At 38.0% G+C, this 21,643-nt stretch overlaps 1 protein-coding gene across 1 annotated transcript in view; it reads left to right on the forward strand.

Moving 5' to 3' along the window:
- The window catches only part of ANKRD31 (ankyrin repeat domain 31), a gene marked incomplete at both ends in the record, with an annotated part of 131,538 nt that overhangs the window by 76,563 nt on the left and 33,332 nt on the right, over nt 1-21,643 (forward strand). The window contains 5 exons of the mRNA XM_080925105.1: nt 637-779; nt 13,485-13,647; nt 16,277-16,392; nt 18,583-18,670; nt 19,857-19,953. Coding sequence (XP_080781231.1) covers nt 637-779; nt 13,485-13,647; nt 16,277-16,392; nt 18,583-18,670; nt 19,857-19,953 — 607 coding nt within the window. The remainder of the gene's footprint in view (nt 1-636; nt 780-13,484; nt 13,648-16,276; nt 16,393-18,582; nt 18,671-19,856; nt 19,954-21,643) is intronic.

Consider the following 21,643-nt stretch of genomic DNA (forward strand, 5'->3'; position numbering starts at 1 on the left):
TTGGTGAATAATCAGATTTGTCATTGTTTCAGTGACTGTCTCCTTTGAAGCAGTTCTTATAACTGAGGACATTCAGAAGGAGGATGCACAGAGCGGGAGGGGAGGGAGTTAGGCTGCTCCTGGGAAGCGGAAATGCAAAATGTTCCAACACCTGTCTGTTCCCTGCTCCCTTTCTGTGACTCCCTCTTTTCCTGTTTTGTCTTTCTTATTCTAAACCAGTTCTATAAATCATTTTTGTGGTATTGTGCTTATACAAAAACTAATGTTTGTAAACAGTTAAAGAGGGAAATGCAAAGGTTTCCTGGGTCAGGAGCCCCTGTCAGTAGGAATGAAGCAGTGCAAACCTGGGATAGGAATGCTAGATGTGGTCACACTGAGCAGAAAGATCAGCACTTAGCCTCCTCCTGTTTCCGCACCGTTACCAACAGGATTTATGAAGACATTACCCTTTTTCCCAAAATGAAGCTCATATGTTTTAAAACAAAACTTCTAAAATTATTTCTTATTCATTACTTAGTACATTTACATGTGTTTGAATTGGGTTGTTGAGTTCACTAACACAAGACCCCCTCAAAATGAAGATATTGCATGAATCTTCATGGTTATGGAGCAGCTAAATTATTTTTTCTCTTTCAGGTTGGACACCCCTTCATAAGGCATCTAGTGGGGGGTTTGGTGATGTAATTATAGAGTTACTAAAGGCTGGTGCAAATGTGAACTGTGAAAATAGAGATGGAATTTTGCCTTTACATGGTGCTTCTGCAGGGAGTCATTTAAAGGTAATGGTGCTTATCAAATTTTTATTTTCTAAGGAAAATGAGTGGAAAAAAATGAAGATATTTAAAATGAGAACTAAAATGATTGCTTATACTAATAAATGGTTTTAAAGCCTGCTAAAATTATGAGTGAAGAAATAATCTTGTGTGGGGATTATAATCAGTACATATATAATGTATTATTTTTCCATTGACTGTCACATCATGTAAGTCAGAAGAAAACATTCTATGAATATAATTTTATTTTAATTGTCTGATATGATTTCCACAAAGAGTCTAATATTAGTGATGATGCATGTGACATCTATTTTGGTGTTTGAAACAGAATCTTAATGTGCAACCAGTACTAGCCTCAAACTTCAGAAGCCTCCTGCCTCAGCCACCTGCATGCTGAGAGACAACATGAGACTGACGTGCACCTGAGGCATTCTTTTCTTTCTTTCTTTCTTCTTTTTTAATTGTATATTTTATTTATTTACATTTCAAATGTTATCCCCTTTCCTGGTTTCTCCTCTACAACCCCCCTATTCCATCCTTCCTTACCCTCCTTCTGAGGGTGCTCCCCCACCCACCCACACACACTCCTGCCCCAACACCCTAGCATTCCTCTACTCTGGGGCATTAAGCCTTCACAGGACCAAGGGCTTCACCTCCCATTGATGCCAGATAAGGCCCCTTCAGCCCCAATGCTCCTTCAGTCCTTCCCCTAAGTCCCCCATTGGGGTCCCTGTAATCAGTCCAGTGGTTGGCTTCCAGCATCCACATCTGTATTCGTCAGGATCTGGCAGAGTCTCTGAGGAGACAGCTCCTGTCAGCAAGCACTTCTTGGCATGGATGATAGTGTCTGGGTTTGCTGGCTGCATGTGGGATAGATCCCCAGGTGGGGCAGTGTCTGGATGGCTTTTCCTTCAGTCTCTGCTCCATTCTTTGTCCCTATATTTCCTTTAGACAGGAGCAATTCTGGGTTAAAATTTGGAGATGGGTGAGTAGCCTCATCCATCAACTGAGTACTGTGCCTGACCTCTGGATATGGTCTCAGCAGGTTCTCTCTCCCCTTTGTTGGGGATTTCAGCTAATGTTCTACCAGCTGAGTTCTAGGAACCTCTTGTTTTCCTGGCATCTGGGTTTTTCCAGTGGCTACCTCAAGTTTCCCATCCCCCACTGCTACACACTGTTCAATTTCCTGACCCCTCTGTACATCCCCCATCCACTCCCTACCTGGTCCAGCCCCCCTTTTTCCCCTCTCCTTCTCTTCCTCCCAAGTACCTACTACCTTCTATTTCCTGTGAATATTTTGTTTCCCCTTCTAAGTAGGACTGAAGCATCCACACAATGGTTTTCTTTCTTGAGCTTCATATGGCTTGTGAGTTGTATTGTGGGTATTCTGAGCTTCTATTATTCAAATATCCCCTTATCATTGAGTACATACCATGTGTGTTCTTTTGACCACCAGTTGAAACAGCAACATGTGTTGCAAATGCTGTCTGTTTTCCACTGGGTGGTTTTAACTCCTTTGTCAAAGAACAAGTGACCATAGGTGTGTGTGTTCAATTCTGGGTCTTCAGTTCTATTCCACTGGTCTACCTGTCTGTCTCTGTACCAATATCATACAATTTTAACATGATTGATCTGTAATACAGCTTGAGGTCAGGGATGGTGATTTCCCCAGATGTTCACTTATTGTTGAAAATAGTTTTCCCTATCCTGGGTTTTTTGTTATTCCAAATGAATTTGAGAACTAATCTTTCTAACTCTGAAGAGTTAAAATTTTTGCATTGAATCTGTAGATTGCTTTGGACAAGATGGCCATTTTTACCATATTAATCCTGCCAATCCATGAACATGAGAGATCTTTCCATCTTGTGAGATCTTCAATTTCTTTCTTCAGAGACTTGCTTGGCTAGAGTCACACCAAGATATTTTATATTATTTGTGATTATTGTAAAGGATATTGTTTCCCTGAATTTTTTCTCAGCCTGTTTATCCTTTGAGTAGAGAAAGGCTACTAATTTGTTTGAGTTAATTTTATATCCAGCCACTTTGCTGAAGTTGTTTATCAGCTGTAGGAGTTCTCTGGTAGAATTTTTGGGGTCACTTAAGCATACTATTATGTCATCTGCAAATAGTGGTATTTTTGAGTTATTCCTTTCCAATTTGTATCTCTTTGACCTCCTTTTGTTGTCTTAATTGCTCTGGCTAAGACTTTAAATACTCTATTGAGTTGGTAGGAAGAGAGTGGGCAGCCTTGTGTAGACCCTGATTTTAGTGGGATGGCTTCAAGTTTCTCTCCATTTAGTTTGATGTTAGCTACTGGTTTTCTGTATTTTGCTTTTAGTATGTTTAGAAATGCACCTTGAATTTCTAATCTTTCCAAGACTTTTAACATGAAGGGGTGTTGAATCTTGTCAAATGTTTTCTCAGCATCTAATGAAATGATCATGTGTTTTTTTCCCCCTTGAGTTTGTTTATATAGTGGATTATGTTGATGTATTTCAATATATTGAACCATTTCTGCATCTCTGAAATGAAGCCTACTTGATCATGAGTGATGATCGTTTTGATGTGTTCTTGGATTCGTTTGTGGGAATTTTATTGAGTATTTTTCCATCAATACTTATTGGGGAAATTCGTCTTAAGTTCTTTTTTTTTTTTTTTTTTTTTTTTTTTTTTTTTGAGTCTTTGCGTGGTTTTGGTATCAGCACAACCGTGCCTTTATAGAATGAATTGGGTTGTGTTCCTTCTGCTTCTACACTGTGGAGTAGTCTAAAGAGAATTGGTATTAGGTCTTCTTAGAAGGTCTAACAGAATTCTTCACTAATCATCCATAAGGTCTTGGGTTTTTTTTTTTTTTTTTTTTTTTGGAGGCTTTTGATGACTGCTTATATTTCTTTATGGGTTGTGGAACTGTTTAGATGGTTTATCTGGTCCTGATTTAACTTTGGTACCTGTTATTTATCTAGAAAATTGACCATTTCATTTCGTTTTCCAGTTTTGTTGCACATAGGCTTTTATTGTAGGATCTGATGATTTTTTTAATTTCCTTAGTTCTGTTATTTCTGTTCTTTTCATTTCTCATTTTGTTAATTTGGATACTGTCTCTGTGCACTCTGGTTACTCTGGCTAAGTGTTTATCAATCTTGTTGATTTTCTCAAGAAAACAGCTCCTGGTTTTGTTGATTCTTTGTATAGTTCTTTTTGTTTCTACTTGGTTGATTTCAGCCCTGAGTTTGATTATTTCCTGCAGTCTGCTTCTCTTGGGTGTATTTACTTCTTTTTATTCTAGAGATTTCAGATATACCGTTAAGCTGCTAGTGTATGCTCTTTTCAGTTTCTTTTTGGAGGCACTCAGAGCTTTAAGTTTTCCTCTTAGCACTGCTTTCATAAGTTTGGGTATTTATGCCTTCATTTTTGTTAAATTCTAAAGTCTTCAATTTCTTTATTTCTTCCTTGACCAAGTTATCATTGTTTCCATGGTCTGTCCATTGGTGAGACTGGGGTGTTGAAGTCTCCCAGTATTAGTGTGTGAAGTGCAATGTGTGTTTTGAGTTTTAATAAAGTTTCTTTTATGAATGTGGGTGCCCTTGCATTTGGAACATAGATGTTCACAATTTAGAGTTCGGCTTGGTATATTTTCCTTTGATGAGTATGAAGTTTCCTTCCTTATCTTTTGGGATAACTTTTGCTTGAAAGTTAATTTATGCAATATTAGAATGGCTACTCCAGCTTGTTTCTTGAGACCATTTGCTTGGACAATTTTTTCCAGCCTTTCACTCTGAGGTCCTGTCTGTTTTGTCATTGAGGTGCGTTTCCTGTATACAGCAAATGCTGGGTCCTGTCTTGTAGTCTATGTCTTTTTATTGGGGAATTGAGTCCATTGATGTTACATGATACTAAGGAATAGTGATTGTTGCTTCCTGTTATTTTTGTTGTTAGAGGTAGAATTATGTGTATGTCGCTATCTTCTTTTGGGTTAGTTGTAAGAAGATTAAGTTCTTGGTTTTTCTTAGGTGAAGTTTTCCTTCTTGTGTTGGAGTTTTTAATCAATTATCTTTTGTAGGACCGGATTTGTGGAAAGATATTGTGTAAATTTGGTTTTGTTATGGAATATCTTGGTTTCTTCATGTTAATTGACAGTTTTGCTGGGTATAGTAGCCTGGGCTGGCATTTGTGTTCTCTTAGGGTCTGTAGGACATCTGCCCAGGATCTTCTGGCTTTTAGAGTCTCTGGTGAGAAGTTTGGTGAAATTATGATAGATCTGCCTTTATATGTTACTTGACTTTTTCCTTTACTGCTTTTAATATTCTTTCTTAGTTTAGTTCATTTGATGTTTTAACTATTATATGACAGGAGGAATTTTTTTCTGGCCCAATCTATTTTAGGGTTCTATAGGCTTCTTGTGTGTTTATGGTCATCTCTTTCTTTAGATTAGGGAAGTTTTCTTCTATAATTTTGTTGAAGATATTTCCTGACCCTTTAAGTTGGAAATCTTTGCATTTTTCTATACCTATTATTCTTAGGTTTGGTCTTTTCATTGTGTCCTGGATTTCCTGGATATTTTGGGTTAGGAGCTTTTTGCATTTTGCATTTTATTTTACTGTTGTATCAATGTTTTTATGCTATCTTCTGCACGTGAGATTCTCTCTTCTATCTCTTGTATTCTGTTGGTGATGCTTGCATCTATGAGTCCTGATCTCTTTTGTAGTTTTTTTTTAATCTCTTGATTTGTCTCCCTTTGTGATTTCTTTGTTGTTTTTATTTTCATTTTTAAATCCTGGATGGTTCTGTTCAATTTCTTCACCTGTTTGGTTGTGTTTTCCTATAATTCTTTTAAGGGATTTTTGTTTTTTCTCTTTAAGGGCTTCAGCTGTTTATCTGTGTCCTCCTGTGTTTCTTTAATGGAGTTATTTATGTCCTTTTAAAGTCCTCTTTCATCATCATGACACATGGTTTTAAATCAGAATCTAGTTTTGCCAGTGTTAGGGGGTATCCAGGGCTTGCTGTGGTCGAAGAACTGGGTTCTGATGCTGCCAAATGGCCTTGGTTTCTGTTGCTTAGGTTCTTGCACTTGCCACTGGCCATTTTATTATCTCTGGTGTTAGCTGGTCTTGCTGTCTCTGACTGTGGCTTGTCCCTTCTGTAAGCCTGTTTGTGAGAACCCCTGGGAGACGAGCTCTCTTCAGTCAGAATTTGGGTATGGAGAGCTGTGTCACAGGGTCAGCTCCAGAACGCAGATGGAAACCAGAAGGATTCTGTTCCTGTGTCCTGAGGGCTCTGTGCAGGTTTCTCTTGGGCCAGGTATTTGAGCAGAAGTCTTAGTTTTACCTGTGCTCTCAGGTGTGTCAGCACTTCCGGGAGGCCTGCTCTCTCCTGGCGGGATTTTGGTTCTGAGAGTTGTGGCACAGACTCAGCTCCAGAATGCACATGGAAACTGGGAGGCGAGGCATTCTTTTCTAACCTACAAGTTCTCAATAGTTTTGAGGGGAAGAGTGAAGTGATTCCTGTTTGGACATATGTTGTTGTTTACTTTTCTCTACCAAGCAGTTCAGTAAGCACGCACAGGTAAAAAGCCATTGTTACAGTGACACACCATTTCAAACACTGAAGTTAAAACTCACGAGTTTTGTCTCCAGGTTTTAAAAATACAATTATTAATGTATTATTATTATTGTTGTTGTTGTTATTATTGTTGTTGTTGTATTAGTGTTTTGCCTGCATTTAATGTTTGTGTGCCACATCCATGTAGTACCCTGAGAGACCAGTAGAGGACATCAGAGTCCCTGGAACAGGAGTAACAGTTGTTGCTTGCCCTGTGGTTGTTTGGAATCCTACCTGGATCTTCCTAAAAGAGTACCCAATGCTCTTAACCAGTGAGCCATCTCTTCTGCCCCAGAACTCAAGAGTTTTAAACTCATCATCAATATCCTTTCTTCGTTTTTTTTTTCTTTTCTTTTTGACAAATCTAGGCAAGAGGAATCTTACAATTACCAAAAATAACAGGGCTGAGAACATGACTAAGTCAGAAGACAAACATGAAAACCCTATCCCTAGAACCCACATAAAGAAAAACCGAATGTTGAGGAAGTGGAAGTAGGCAGTTCTCTGGGGCCCACTGACCGGAGTTCCTTGCCTAACCAGTATGTACCAAATTCCAGTGTCCCTGTCTCAAAGACCAGAGACACTGTCTCAGAAAGCAAGGTCCACGACTCCCAATGAATAACATCTGAAGGTGACCTCTGGCCTCCATATTCACATGCACACATGTGTCCTCACTCTCAACCATATGTACACACACACACAGAGACATGAACATGGACACCACATTCTTTGTAACTCTCTCAAGTACTGATTTATATGCATATAGCTTTAAGAGCACAGTTGTAATAACTTTGTAAGTTTCCCCCATGCTATTTCAGCCTGTGTACAGTCATATGTTACTGAGTTTATATTTACAGAGATGGGAGCTAACACTAAGACTGAGGTAGGTAGGCTTATTTTGAGGAACTCTTTGGACTTTCATGTATTTAAACTAAGAAAGAATGGAAAATTCTTAAGAATACGTGGTTTTACAAGATTTAGCTAACAGCCCAAATTAGTGGGTTGCAACTAAGTGGGAAAAACGTTTTATTATCTGATTGAATAACTGGATGGGGGTTTATTGTTATGGCTTTAAATACTACATAGTGACATTCTCAACCACATACATTTCAACATTTAATAGTGGAGAAATCAATATTTAGACTATTATTCTGAAAATAAAAAGAGTACATTTAAAAAATTAATTCTATCATTGGTATTTGTACTACACAACTGGAGATGTATTTTTAAAACTTATAGAAGTTAGCATATAGTGATAATCATGTCTAAGATTGATCACATCACTATATTAATGACTTCACTATGAATCATAAAAGAAAAAGATAGGTGGAATATGGGGTATCTATGTAAGTATTATGTTCTATTCTTTACAAAACATCATTCTCTCCTAAACAATGAAAAAGTATGAATATATATCCAGTGTTTCTGCATGGTGAAGTTATTTATACTGACTCAGTACCCAGTATTTATCTTGTTGGTGTGTGTGTGTCTATGTGAAAGTGAATTTGCATGCCTGTGGAACCCAGAGCTCAACAGCAAGTTCCCTGCTCAGTCACTCTCTGTTTGAGACAGGCTCTCTCAGTGGTTCTATAGTTTACCAAGCTAAAGTGACTGGCAAGGTTACCACAGGAATCCTTATTACCAGCCCCTCTCTGAGATTTTTTTTTGAGATTTTATTTATTTAATTTATTTGTGTGTATTAGTGTTTTGCCTGCATGTGTGTCTATGTATCATATACATGCAGTGCCCAAAAAGGCCAGAAGAGGGCATTAGATCATCTAGAACTGGAGTTACAGATGGTCATATAGTTTACTTTAATCTTTTTGGATGTGGACCTAGCCTTTTAACAGCTGAGCCATGTCTGCACCCAAGCCTAATTTTTTAATTAGTTAATATGGAGCACAGACCTTTTGAATAAACAAGGGCTAAGATATTTCATTTCCTAATTTTTTTTGTATTCAAATATTAAAGTATAAGGCAAAATAATGGCTCATTGGAAAGATCACTGACTATACCTTCCAAAGGGTTTGAGTACCCCAATGGCAGCTCACAACTATTGGTAACTCCAGTTTCAGATGGTCAAATGCTCTCTGAGGGCACTGCATGCTCATGATGCATAGAAAGGCAAAATGCTAATACATAAAAATATGCAGCAAAATATCCATATACATACAATAAAATAATTTCGTAATGTCAAAGTTCATTAGTCAGAAGAAAGATTGTACTACAATGAAACTTAGATTTATAAAGGAATGAAATTCTAGATGTGATAATTCTATAGATTTAAAGAATTCACTTTGTAAGTATCTTCAAAAGAAAAAAATTAAATTTTTGGAATAAAATAATATTGTACCAGGGGGGCTCATGTATTCAAGTAAAATGAAAGATAAGAATGGCCAAAATAAAGGATCTGAAAGGGTCTGCAACCCCAAGGGAAGAACAAAATTATCAACTATCCAAACCAACCACAGCTCCCAGGGACTAAAACACCAACCAAGGAGTTCACATGGAGAGACCCATGGCCCAGGTGCATGTGCAGCAGAGGATGGCTTTGTCTGGCATCAATGGGAGGAGAGGCCTTTGCTTATTCAGTGATATATTTTTAATTTGTCACATATCTCTTCTAATAGTACATAATTTTATTATGTAAGTTTTCAATAGACTATTTCAATTTCTCACAAGCCATTTATTTTGGCCATGCTTTTTTTTATTGGAAATTCTCTGCATTTACATTTGAGATGTTATCACTTTCCCACAACCCCTGCCCCCACCCCACTGCCTCCATGAAGGTCCTTCCTCTCCCAACCACCCTCTCCCACCTCAGCACCTTGGCATTCCCCTACACTTCGAAAACGGGCCTTCCCTGGAGCAAAGGCAGTGGAATTTTATTCAACGGTAAAGAATGAAATTACATTGTCTGCAGAAGGATGAATACTGTATCTTTTACATCATTTATAGACTATATTTAATATATTTAATATATTAGAATATATTAAATTATATATTCTATATATTAGAATTATTAGAAAAATTTAGACTATATTTAATGTGTGCATATACATGAATGTATGTGTGTTTGCATATATATGTATATTTGTGTACATATATGCCTAGCACAGAGGGAGAGAAGACTTGTAAAGAGAGGAAAGAAAAGGAAACAGGGAAAAATAATGAGAGAGAAAGAAAAACAACAATCACATTTTTCTCTCATATGCAGAATCTAGATTTAAATATATATGTGGGGACCATTAGGGCGAGAAGGAAACTAGAGAGAAGGAGGAGGGATGAAGAAGTGTGATGGTATGCATGCATGTGTATGTGTGTGTGTGTGTGCTCGTGCGCACGTGCGCACTCTTGTTAGTGTAAGAGCACAGTTCAATAATATATACATGTTTCAGTAAATAATAGAAAGATGGGCGGCTACCAGTTCCCACTTGTTCTTACTCAGAGAGGTCCTGGGATGCTTTTCTTCCTGCCACTTTCACACACTGTCCCCTTGGTGGGTTGTTACCACGCCTGTCACACACATCATGGTCAGCAGGCCACTCCAGCATGGCACCTTGCCACAATAGCCCCAGGCATTCTATAGCTGCCCTCTTCTGGCTGTCTCTCCTCCCACTAGGAACTTTGCTCACATTCCCCACAGCCTGGTAAAATTGTGACTCAATAATCAATAATTTATTAATCAGATTTATATGTTAAATTCACAATACACAGTACATCCACACAGTAAGTTTATAACCACTTGACAAAGATATAAGCAGCCCACCTAGATGATACACATTGACCTATAAAAACTCTTAAAAGTATTCATAGCTACCTATTGCCAATTAAGATCCTCCTTCTCCGGCTCCATCTTGATTCTCCTTTCTTCCTCCTCTCTCCTGCCTTACAAAAATGTCCATGCCCCACTCTCTACTGTCCAATCATGTATCACCTTGACATCAACCTACATATACATGCATGAAAATTTCATAGTGAAACCATTATTTTGTATTCTAACTAAAAAATTTAATTATGATTTTAAAATTTAGAAGTCTGTAAAATTCTAAGCCTGTTTTAGTCAGGGTTTCTATTCCTGTACAAACATCACAAGCAAGAAGCAAGTTGGGGAGGAAAGGGTTTATTCAGGGTTTCTATTCCTGCACAAACATCACAAGCAAGAAGCAAGTTGGGGAGGAAAGGGTTTATTCAGCTTACACTTCCACACTGCTGTTCATCACCAGAGGAAGTCAGGACTGCAACTCAAGCAGGTCAGGAAGCAGGAGCTGATGCAGAGTCCATGGAGGGATGTCACTTACTGGCTTGCTTCCCCTGGCTTGCTCAGCCTGCTTTCTTATAGAACCCAGGTCTACCAGCCCAGGGATGGCACCACCCACCATGGACCCTCCCCCCTTGATCACTAGTTGAGAAAATGCCTTACAGCTGGATCTCATGGAGGCATTTCCTTAACTGAGGCTCCTTTCTCTGTGATAACCCCAGTTGTGTCAAGTTGACACACAACCAGCCACTACAAACAATAACTTATCTGAAACTATTACAATAGATATGCCTAAAATATAAAACATGATTTTAATAGAGAAATGTCTCATGAAAAGTGATGCTGTATTTTAAATACAATTAAGTTATAATTAAACAAACTTAAGCTAATAAAAAGAACATATTTGGAAAATTTGTTAAAATATAATGTTGACTCTAGAAGTTTATACAACTATAAAATGACCAAATTTAAATCAAGAATATGAGATTAGTCTGTTTAAAAGTCAGTGTAATTTATCAAGTTAACAGACTGAAAACATAGAAAATGCCAATTATTTGGGAAGATGAATCATGTCCATGGATTAAAATACCTACTATTGCTTACATGTTTGTTCTTACTAAATTAGGATATAGATTCAATGAAATTCAAAATCTCAACAGAGATTTTTATAGGAAGTAGTAAGCTGGTTTTGAAATGTATAAGGGACTGACGAGTGTGAAATGGCTGAGACAGTTTTGAAAATGCAATCTCAGATCGTTTATACCTTCTGTAGAGCCGTAGATACACATTCTATACCTGTAACGATAAAGAAAAACACACCGGGCCTGTGTATCTCAACAAGAGCACCACAGGCATTAGGAGCTGAATGTTCCTTTGTTGTGGAGTGCTACCATGTACATAAACAGTGTGCCTAACAGCATTGCTGATCTCTACCTACTCAATGCCAGTAGCTTCCACAGCCTCCACTTATGAGAACCAGACTGTCTCCAGACATTGATGAGTATGTTCTGCTGAATACATCCGGGAGTGGGGGGGGGGACACCCAAATAAAGAACCACTGAGTTTTATATACATATCAGTTGGACAGAAAGCAGCATGTAGAAATAGTTGATTTCGACAGATACAAAAATAGAGTTGAATAGAATTGGAATCTTTAGATCTTCATTTGCAAATTTTAGAAGTTCTTAATCTTTTACTGTATATTTTTTTTAAAAAAACTTAAAATGGTTCATAGACTTGAAAGAATTAATTAGGACAACCTCCTACAAGAAAACAGAAGAAAATTTTGTGATTTTTCAGATAGGAAAATATTTCTTAAATAGAATTTAATGGGCATGAACTTCAATTACTGACTCTGGTAAGTTAGACTATGAAAATTAAAGACAAAATCTTTAAAAACATGAGTAAAATAAAATATGACTCAGATTAGGAGATGCTATACTTCCTAAGTCATATTTATGATAAATAGTAATTTCTATTGGCTCAGTGGCTTTTAAATGTCTCCTTTGTCTCTGTATCTTTGCGTTTGCAGAAAGATAAAATCCACTGTCACATAGTGTGCCTCCATTTTACTCTAATCCTGATCATATTTTTGCTGTTAGATGTTTCCATGGTTTTCAATCACTGGGTTCTCTGTGCAAGTAGGATCACTGGCTCTCGGCCTGATTCACTCCAATGTATTCTAATTGTTCTTATTTTTGTTAAATTACAATCTTCCAACATACAACTTCTGTTAACCATACTTTATTTTATCTTACGTGAGTATATTTATGAACCACATGTGTGCAGAGCCTGTTGAGACCAGAAGACATGTTGGATCCCTTGGAATTAGAGCAACAAACAGTTGTGGTCCACCACTATGTTAATATGCAGCCTTTTGTTTTAATTTAGCTTAATTTTTTATTGTATCCCATTTATTTATGTGTACGGGGCATATATGTGTGGGCACTTATAGGGTACCCGTGCATGCACAGAAGTCCAAGGAAAACTTGTAGTAGTAGATTTTCTCCTACCATGTGGATCCCAGGTTATCTAACACAAGTTACCAGGCTTAGCAGCAAACACCTTTATCCACTGAGCCAATTCTCTAGCCCTTCTAACACCTAACTTCGAGTAACTCGGGGTAACCTTACCTATGTTAGAAATGCCTGGTCATTTGTTTTCCTTCTGTAAAACGATCGGGTTAGAGTAGATCATTTGTAAGTACTACCTCCAGCTTTGTTATCTTGCAAGCATACCTACTAGACTATGTATTTCTACAGCGAGAATTTTAGAATGGATATTAGGTGGGTAGGTTAATTTACTGGAAATGCTTATTCAAATAGAATGTCATTAAATACAGGGACTTGCTCATTCGCAGTACAAGTGTACCGTAATGTAGTCCAGAAGCAAGGCGTACCATCTTCTTTACTCCATCCCCAGGCAGTTGGGCAGTACAGTGGGACTGAATCAGCGACTCCACATTGTCATACACAGGACTGAATTTGTACTGTGGAGACCTGTGCTGTCCAGCACAGTGGCTATGAGCCACATTTTGCTATTTGAATTAACTTAATAAAGAATTCTGTCACTGTGTTTCAGATACTCAGTAAGGACACAGAGTTTGCAGCTACCTTTTGGAACAGCTGGTACAGAAATTCTTGTGGGCAGAAGTGACTAGAAGTGGCATTCCCCGTGCCACCTACCAGGGGAACAGAGTACTATGTGCCAGCCAAGCCCAAAACATGTACTGTTCCCATATTAAATGTATTCAGAATGTTTCTTGTTCATGCCTTGAAGCTGTGTGCTCAGTGCTGATGTCTTTAGATGAAAGCAGATGTATGTAGATATAATTTTGAAAATGTATCTTCCAGGCAGCTGAGGTACTCCTAGAACATGGAGCAAACCCTCGTCAGAAAGATCAGAGACAGAGGACTGCTTTGGATGAAGCAAATGATGAAAAAATGAGAGAACTGCTAAAATCTTACGGTGCTATTGAGACAGCTAATGGAGAGGAGAGGAGCTCTACAGTTCCAGGTATGCATGTCAATATTGCTTTCTATTTTATACAGGTATATGTCTACGCAGCAAAGTAAAAGTCTTTACATATATAATATAGTCTTATTTCCACACTGGGGGTTGGTATTTCCCTCTGTTCATTAAACTCTTAAAATACATTATTTTTAGAAGTTAGTGTTCTAAAGTTTGCTTTAGGGGCTAGAGAGGTGTCTCATCAATTAAAAGTCCTAGGTGCTTTTCCAGAGGACCCAGGTTTGATTCCCAGCACTCATGGTGGCTCACAGTGATCTGTAACTCCAATCCCAGGGTCTCTGGTGCTCTTTTAGCCTCTGCAGGCACTGCATGTACTGGGCACAGTGACATATATGGAGGCAAAACACCATATGCATAAAATAAAAATAAGCAAATCTCTAAATATAATAAAATTTACAGACCATATATTAATATTATCTTTTTCCTTTATTCCCTTTCTTTTTAATATTTTAGTACAAAGGATGCTATTTTTATAAGATTGTCATAGTATTTCATCTAAAATTTTTTAAAGTCTTTTTCTTTGTATAGAAATTTTCCTGAGGGTCAGTGCAGTCAGGCATGTTTTAGTCCTTTTGTAAGTCCAGTCTCTGGGTCCATGAACTCTGCTGTGGCCTGCAGAATGGCTCCATCTGTTGTCACTGGTCTTCTAGAAGCTGCCTGTTAGAATGGTTATAGGACCTTCTGGAGGTTATGTACTTATGTGTCCTTACACCAAATGGAAGACACCAATTGGCCATTGGCCGCATAGCCTAATAACACAGAACCGTGAAGAGCACCAGTTGTTCCTGTTAGGGTTGCTTGGCTGACCGGAAGCTGCTGTTTATACTGTACACCAAGGATCAGTACACACTGATTGCTAGGGGAGACCCCCAAGTCCGCACAGGTTTCTACAAAAATGTACTACACTTGTATCATGTTAAGACTGAAAAATGCAAACCAAAACATTGCTGCGCCTGGAGTACCTGTCTGCAGAGATAAGTGGCACCAAAACGGAATGTATTGTCTACATAGCAGTGGGGAGTGGGCAGCTATTAACATTTGTATTGCCCGGAGAATGTAAAGTTGTGGTGTTCAATTCTGGGAGAAATTGAAGGTTTAGAAAACTGGATATAGATGATGAGGACTGAAATGTATATAGAACCTGTGGGGGTGGGGCGAGGACGTCAGTCAAGAACTCTGTGAATACAAGGAAGGTGTGAGCAAGTTGTGAGTTCTAGAGGCACAGGACTAATGAGCTTCATGTGTGCTGCATGAGCAACAGAGAAGGGGCAGTAGAGTATTTCAGTGAAAGGCAGGTTTATCCTGGTTTCAAATTTTACTTGTTTGAAATGGTCTCTTTCATAGATATGTTTTCCTCTTCCACAATTCCCATGAACCTGGAGTTCATAGTGCAGTGTTAGGGATCCAGCCCAGGGATTGTGCATGTGTATGTATGTGAGGAAAGCCTCTATTACTAAGTCATGCTACCAAGCCTGAAGGGTGCTGTTGAATTGGAGTTACTGAGGTGAAACATACACCATCTGCTAATTAAATATCAATAACCTTACCTTTGCTTTGAGATAGAGACATAATTGAAACCAAGTTACTAATTTATTTGTAGAAGGGCAGAAAAGGGGTGACATTATATTGAAGTCCTTGCAGCTAAGATTTCATTCTCTTATAATGTATAATGAATGATTTCTGGAGTTATTAGATTCTCAGTAAGAAGAATATTTCAAGAAAATGTATAGCTAGGCAAAAATTTATCAAGTAATTTTGAAATAGTACAAAGTGTTAAAGAGAATTTTGTTCCCTCTTCTCATGATTGAACCTTGACTCAGAAGACATTGGAAATGCATCTGCCCTTGCGGAGGAGAATGCAGGAGGGACAGCTTGTCTTTTCTAGCTTACCATGCCCATCACCTGCTGCTGATATTCAAGGGCAGATGAATTTCATGGTGATTGGTTAAAGCCAAAAATACTCAATATGTAATTATTATTGATCTAGATCTCATGCAGACCGAGGTCAGGACTGCTAAGACTCTTCTCGTTCTTGGAGCACCATTGAGTTTTCTCTCCCTTTCTACAGCCAGACCTGAAGATTCAGTGCTCATGATTTGACTGAGCTTAGCACACGGGTCACCTGTATCTACTGATTCTTGAGTGCATATTTAGTCAGGTACCCAGAGGAATGAGGAGCATGGAACAAATGGTAATGTGGGCAAAAGGAACTCATAATAGGGAGAAAAAAAACCAAGAGTACTACAGAGCAATGGATCAGAGTCGTTAAGAGCATTCGCTTGGACTCAGATAACATCTAGTTCCAGAATTAACTTTGTTCTAAATGTCCTGAACTCTGACATTTTACTTCTTCTAATAAAATTTGTGGCAAACAAACCTATTTCAAGTGGTTCTTGTGAATATTTCAATATTAAATAAGATGATACACCAGGAAATAATCTAGTGTGTGGTGAGAGTTCATAAAATGTTGTCATAGTTAATAATAGTGAGAAGCTACCTAGCATGAAAACAAAAATCATAATCTTATTCTTTTCATCCTTTTCAGTAAAAGTGATCAAAGAAGATAGTTTTGAACATTTTTATTTTCTAATTTTATTTTTCTTATTTTTTTAAGTAAAAATTCCTGCTCTTCGCCTGAAAAGATATAAGGATTGTATCTGTGACAGTGACAATGCAGTTGGTTTTCCTGCTCCCTCACATAAAGCAAAGAGGAGTGAGAGCCTTCCTGCAGTAAGTGACATGGAAGTCCATCATCCTTCAGCCTGGAGAATACCATCCCTTAAAATAGCCAGCCATTGGACGTGGATTGAGTGTGTGTTTTCATGACAATGTCAGGTTAACAGAATGATGAGGGAGATAGGCCGTGTGATTATCTCTCAGTTGTCTGCACTGACCAGGGAAGGATGCGTTAGCCACTGTCCTTCCTACCATGCCTGAGCTGTTTCCCACTGATGCTGCTACTGTCCTGTTGTGTCTTCATCCGAATCCAAAGACAGGTAGTTCATGGAAGACTCGAGAGCCCTCACAGAGAACAACATTACTTAACTGCCTTGAGTCTCACATACAATGTTTGTGAACCTCAGTATTTCTCAATAAATGTCATTTATATATAGATAGATTGATTTGATAGGGGATATTTTCAGTTAAAAAATACAAAGTTTATTAGACACAAACTTAAGTAAGGGTACAGTCTTCAATATTATTTTGAATAAGTCTCAGTCCATTGTGTTGAAGATCAAATACATCTACAATATAAGCAAGACAGGAACGTTGGCACAAAGGTAGTATCTTTAATGAAACCTTAAGATAGAGGTTTAGCCTGAGCGCAAATTTAGAGCTTTTTGCTTTTGTAATCATAAGTGATTTGGTTTTTTGTAGTTTTACATAAATTACTTAATAGACAGCAACATAGCGATTGCTTTACTATCTCATTATAATAAGAGAGATCACGAGGTAGAGAGGCACTTGCCACCAAGCCTGCCAGCCTGAGTCCAGTCTGGAATCCAGATGGTAGGAGAGAACCAACTCCCAAAACTTGTCTTCTGTCTTCCAGCATGTACACACACTAAATAAATGTAAGCAATTCCCTAGGCTTTGACATATAATTAAAATAATAAATATATAGTGAGAAATTATGAAAATATAGGTAATATTAGTGCATAAGAGTTATGCTCACATGATTTTGGAAAGCATACACAAAAAATAAAACACATGTTCCTGCTTATAAGAATTGATGAAGAAATACTCTGTAAAATGCGTTATGTGGCTCTAAAATCATTAATTTACTGATTAATGATTAAAGATACGTCGGTGGGGATTATGTTAGGCAAATGTTTTTGTTTGCGATGGATTTTACAGAACCACACTTTATACTAGTGTTATTCCGAACATTTTACATGAATGGGATAGAAAAAACTATTCTCAATCAATAGTTTTTTCTATCCCACTTGGCTCAGGCATGAGAGGGAATCTAACTTGCTGCATTCATTCAGCTGGGAAGAAGTGGAGCCAGAAGCTCCACAGGTAGTCTGCCTCCGGAGCCACATGGTTCTTAAAAGAAGAAACAAGAACTGGGAGTGCACTTCAGGCAGGAAATTTAGTAGTGCCAAGGGCACAGAGTGGCCCAGTTAAACCCCTTCGTGTGCTTAATATGGTGTTTAATATATCTAGAGTTGTGCATAGAATTTTAATAATGTGCAGTGATAATCATGCATTCTTAAGGTGAACTTGTTGCATATGTGATCATGAAATAGTATGTGTGAGGGTTTTTTTTTTTTCCTCCCATCTCTACAGTTTGAAATGAAGTCAGAAGTTAAATTTTCTTTTTTTCAATTTTTTATTGGTTATTTTATTTATTTACATTTCAAATGTTATCCCTCTTCTCAGTTTCCCTCCACAAACCCCTATCCTATCCCCTCCTCCCCCTACTTTTATGAGGGTGCCTTCCACCCACCTGCCCACTTCCACTTCACCGCCCTGGCATTCCCCTGTGCTGGAGCATTGAACCTTCACAGGACCAATGACTTCCTCTCCCATTGATGCCAGACAATGCCATCCTCTGCTATAATGTGGCTGGAGTGGACCATAGGTCCCCCCCCACCATGTGTACTCTTTGGTTGGTGGTCTAGTCCCTGGGAGCTCTGGGGGTTCTGGCTGGTTGATATTGTTCTTCCTATGGGGTTGCAAACTCTTCAGCTCCTTCTGTTTTTCAGTAGATTCCCTACATAAGGCAATGTAGATTTAAATCTATCTTTATATATCTTTTATATATTACAACATTCAATTCAAGTCCCATAAAGCATGAGTGCATTTTGAGAAGGAGAGATGAGATTTTAAGCTACACATTCTTTGTATTTGTCAGGCTATCCACATGCAGGCCTTCCCTCTTATAATGGAATTCTTAACGTTTCTGTCTGGCAGCATCACACCATCAGTGCTGTTCTACAAGATATAGAAGAAAAACAAGAAAACTTATTAAAGTTTGAAATAAAAAATTCTGAAGATGAAGGTAAATGTGTACTTCTTACTTCAACATTGAGAATAGCTAAAAGTGGGGAGTCATAGGCGTGTGTGTGTGTGTGTGTGTGTGTGTGTGTGTTATGTGTGTTCAGGCAGGCATAGGCCATGAAACGTGTGGAAATAAGACAGATTCAGGATGCTTTTATCCTCTTTTATGATCAGCATACTAAGATACAGAAGCTAATTTTTAAAAATAAAAGGAATTAGTAGAATTATCTTTGAAACGCTGAAGAAAAATTAAATACTTGAAGGAATTTTTAAAAGGAGAAGGATGGAACTTTTCTCGTTAGATAAGCAATGTTTTGACGCTGATGGATAAACTCAGTCTTTTTGTAAAGACTAGAAACAAAGTTGCTTCCCATAATAATCTGAAAGATGTAATGATCTGAAAGATCATTTTCCTTTTAGAGATCATGTTCTTTGTTCTAGAAATAATAAAACTAATATATTGGTGTCATGAACCACTTACATATGTAAATTCTGAATATTTTTTCCTGTATTTTCACCATAAATGGTTTGCTCTAGGGCCATTTGACAATATCTTGCTCTGTGAAGTTGATATACTTTTGAAAAGTAGTGTCAAAAGGATCAAATGTTAGTGGGTAACATTTTTCTCTAAGGAAAATATTCAGTCATTTCAGCCAAAATAATGAGCTTTAGTTTCAGTGAGGAACTGTGTCTCAGAAAATAAGGTGGGGAGCCTATGAGATGCCTCTGCTTGCTGACAAGCCTAGCAGCTTAATTTCTGTTTGGCCTCCACATGCCTATGTGTGGTGCATGCATCTGTCTTCACATAGACATCTGCATACATTACTTATACACACCACCACCACATACATGACAGACAAGAAGAAAAGAAAGCTGATCAGAGAGGTCAACTAGATGAATTCCAGCTCCTAGAGTTAAATCAATGGGAAAGCATTAGAATTTAAGATAGACTGTTCTTTCTTGGTACAGTGTTTTTATCTGAGTGCAAGCTTTTCATTAGGATGATATAATTAAATATGCTTTGAGTTAAGTATCCGGGCCACTTATTTTGGAAAATGGGTAGGAATAATGAAGAATGAAGCTCGATCTCAGAAAATAAAGGACAGTAAGTCTAAATTTATGTGAACAGATTCAGCATTTGCCAGTCTTCGATTAGCTGACCTTTTATTTTATCATTGTGCTTCTAGAACAATACATTGGAAAGATGTTAGAGATAAAAGAAGTTATGAATAATATACTTGCTCAACAGAAAACAGAAAGGGATGATCTAGCTAAAAAATACAGGTGAGTGGGGAAAGGACTTATTTAAATTATTATAGTGCCAGAGTTTCAATTTGGGATAATTGCCAAAAGCCCGTGTGTGAAAAGCTTGGTTTTCAGCTTGACACTGCTGGAGGGGTGTAAACTCTAAAGTGAGGCCCAGTAGACATTTTCCAGTTGTTGGAAGACAAAGACAAGAGGAGTACAATGAAACCCTAGCCCCTCCTTCCCTCTTTTGCATCTTGACCATGAGGTAAACAGCATTGTTTTGATTGTTTTGTCTCACGCACTCTTAGCACGTGTGGCCTCACATGAGATATAGAGGGTAAGCTAGCAATGACTGAAGCCTCCGAAAGCTTGATGCCTTGATGCCCAAATAAAATCTAGGGATGTTACAGTCACTGAACACTGTGTAGTATTTGAAGTTTTGTGAGAATTTATTTTTCAACTCTCTTATTAAATGTACTTTCTGGGCACTGGATAAGACTAACAGTATTGTTTCTGTGTCTGGCTTCTAGCTTCTGAGGAACTTCCTCACTGATTTCCATGGTGCTTATACCAGTTTCACTCCCAACAGTAATGCATATGGCTCCCTCTATCTTCTCCTGCGTTTGTTGTCATTTCTGAAGATTGTTATTCTGACTAGGGTGAGATGGAATCTCAGAGTAGCTTTAATTTGCATCCCCTGATGACTAATGATATTGAACATTTTTATTTTTATTTTATTTTTACACTCAAGATTGTATTCTCCTGATCTACCCGACTGTTCCACATCCCATACCTCCTCCCCACACTCCCTGTCTCCACGAGGGTGTCCCCACCCCACTCATCCCACCAGACCTTCAAACTCACTGGGGCCTCCAGTCTCTCGAGGGTTAGGTGCATCTTCTCTGACCTCTAACTTCTTGAGTTCTTTGTATATATTGGATATTAGATTTCTATCAGATGTGGGATTAGTAAAGATCCTTTTCCAGTCTGTTGGCTGCTGTTTTGTTTTCTTGACAGTGTCCTTAAGCTTAAATAAACTTTGCAATTTTATGAGGTCCCATCTGTTGGTTGTTGATGTTAGAGCCCCCATTGGTGTTCTGTTCAGTAAATTTTCCCCTGTGCCTATGTATTTGACGTTCTTCTCCACTTTCCCTTCTATTGGATTCAGTGTATCTGCTTTTATGTGGAGGTCCTTGATTCACTTGTACTTGGGCTAGGTAAAGGGAAGTAAGAATGAATGAATTTGCATTCATTTGCATGCTGACCTCCAGTTGAACTAGCACCATTTGTTGAAGAGGCTGTTCTTTTTCCTCTGGGTGGTTTTATCTTCTTTGTCAAGGATTAAGTGACCATAGGTATGTGGGTTCATTTCTGGGTCTTCAATTCTATTGTATTGATCTACCTGCCTGTCTCTGTAATACAGCTTGAAGTCAGGATTGATTATTTTCTCAGAAGTTCTTTTATTGTTGAGAATAGTTTTTTCTATCCTAGGTTTTTTGTTATTTCAAATGAATATGAGAACTGTTCTTTTTAACACTATGAAGAATTGAGTTAGAATTTTGATGGGAATTGTATTGAATCTGTAGATTGCTTTTGGCAAGATGATTATTTTTACTATGTTAATCCTGTCAATCCATGAGCATGGGAGATTTTTCTGTCTTCCGAGATCTTCAGTTTCTTTCTTCAGAGACTTGAAGTTCTTGTCATACAGATCTTTCACTTGTTT

This window comes from Micromys minutus, assembly GCF_963924665.1.
Source record: "Micromys minutus genome assembly, chromosome: 11".
Classification (NCBI taxonomy): domain Eukaryota; kingdom Metazoa; phylum Chordata; class Mammalia; order Rodentia; family Muridae; genus Micromys; species Micromys minutus.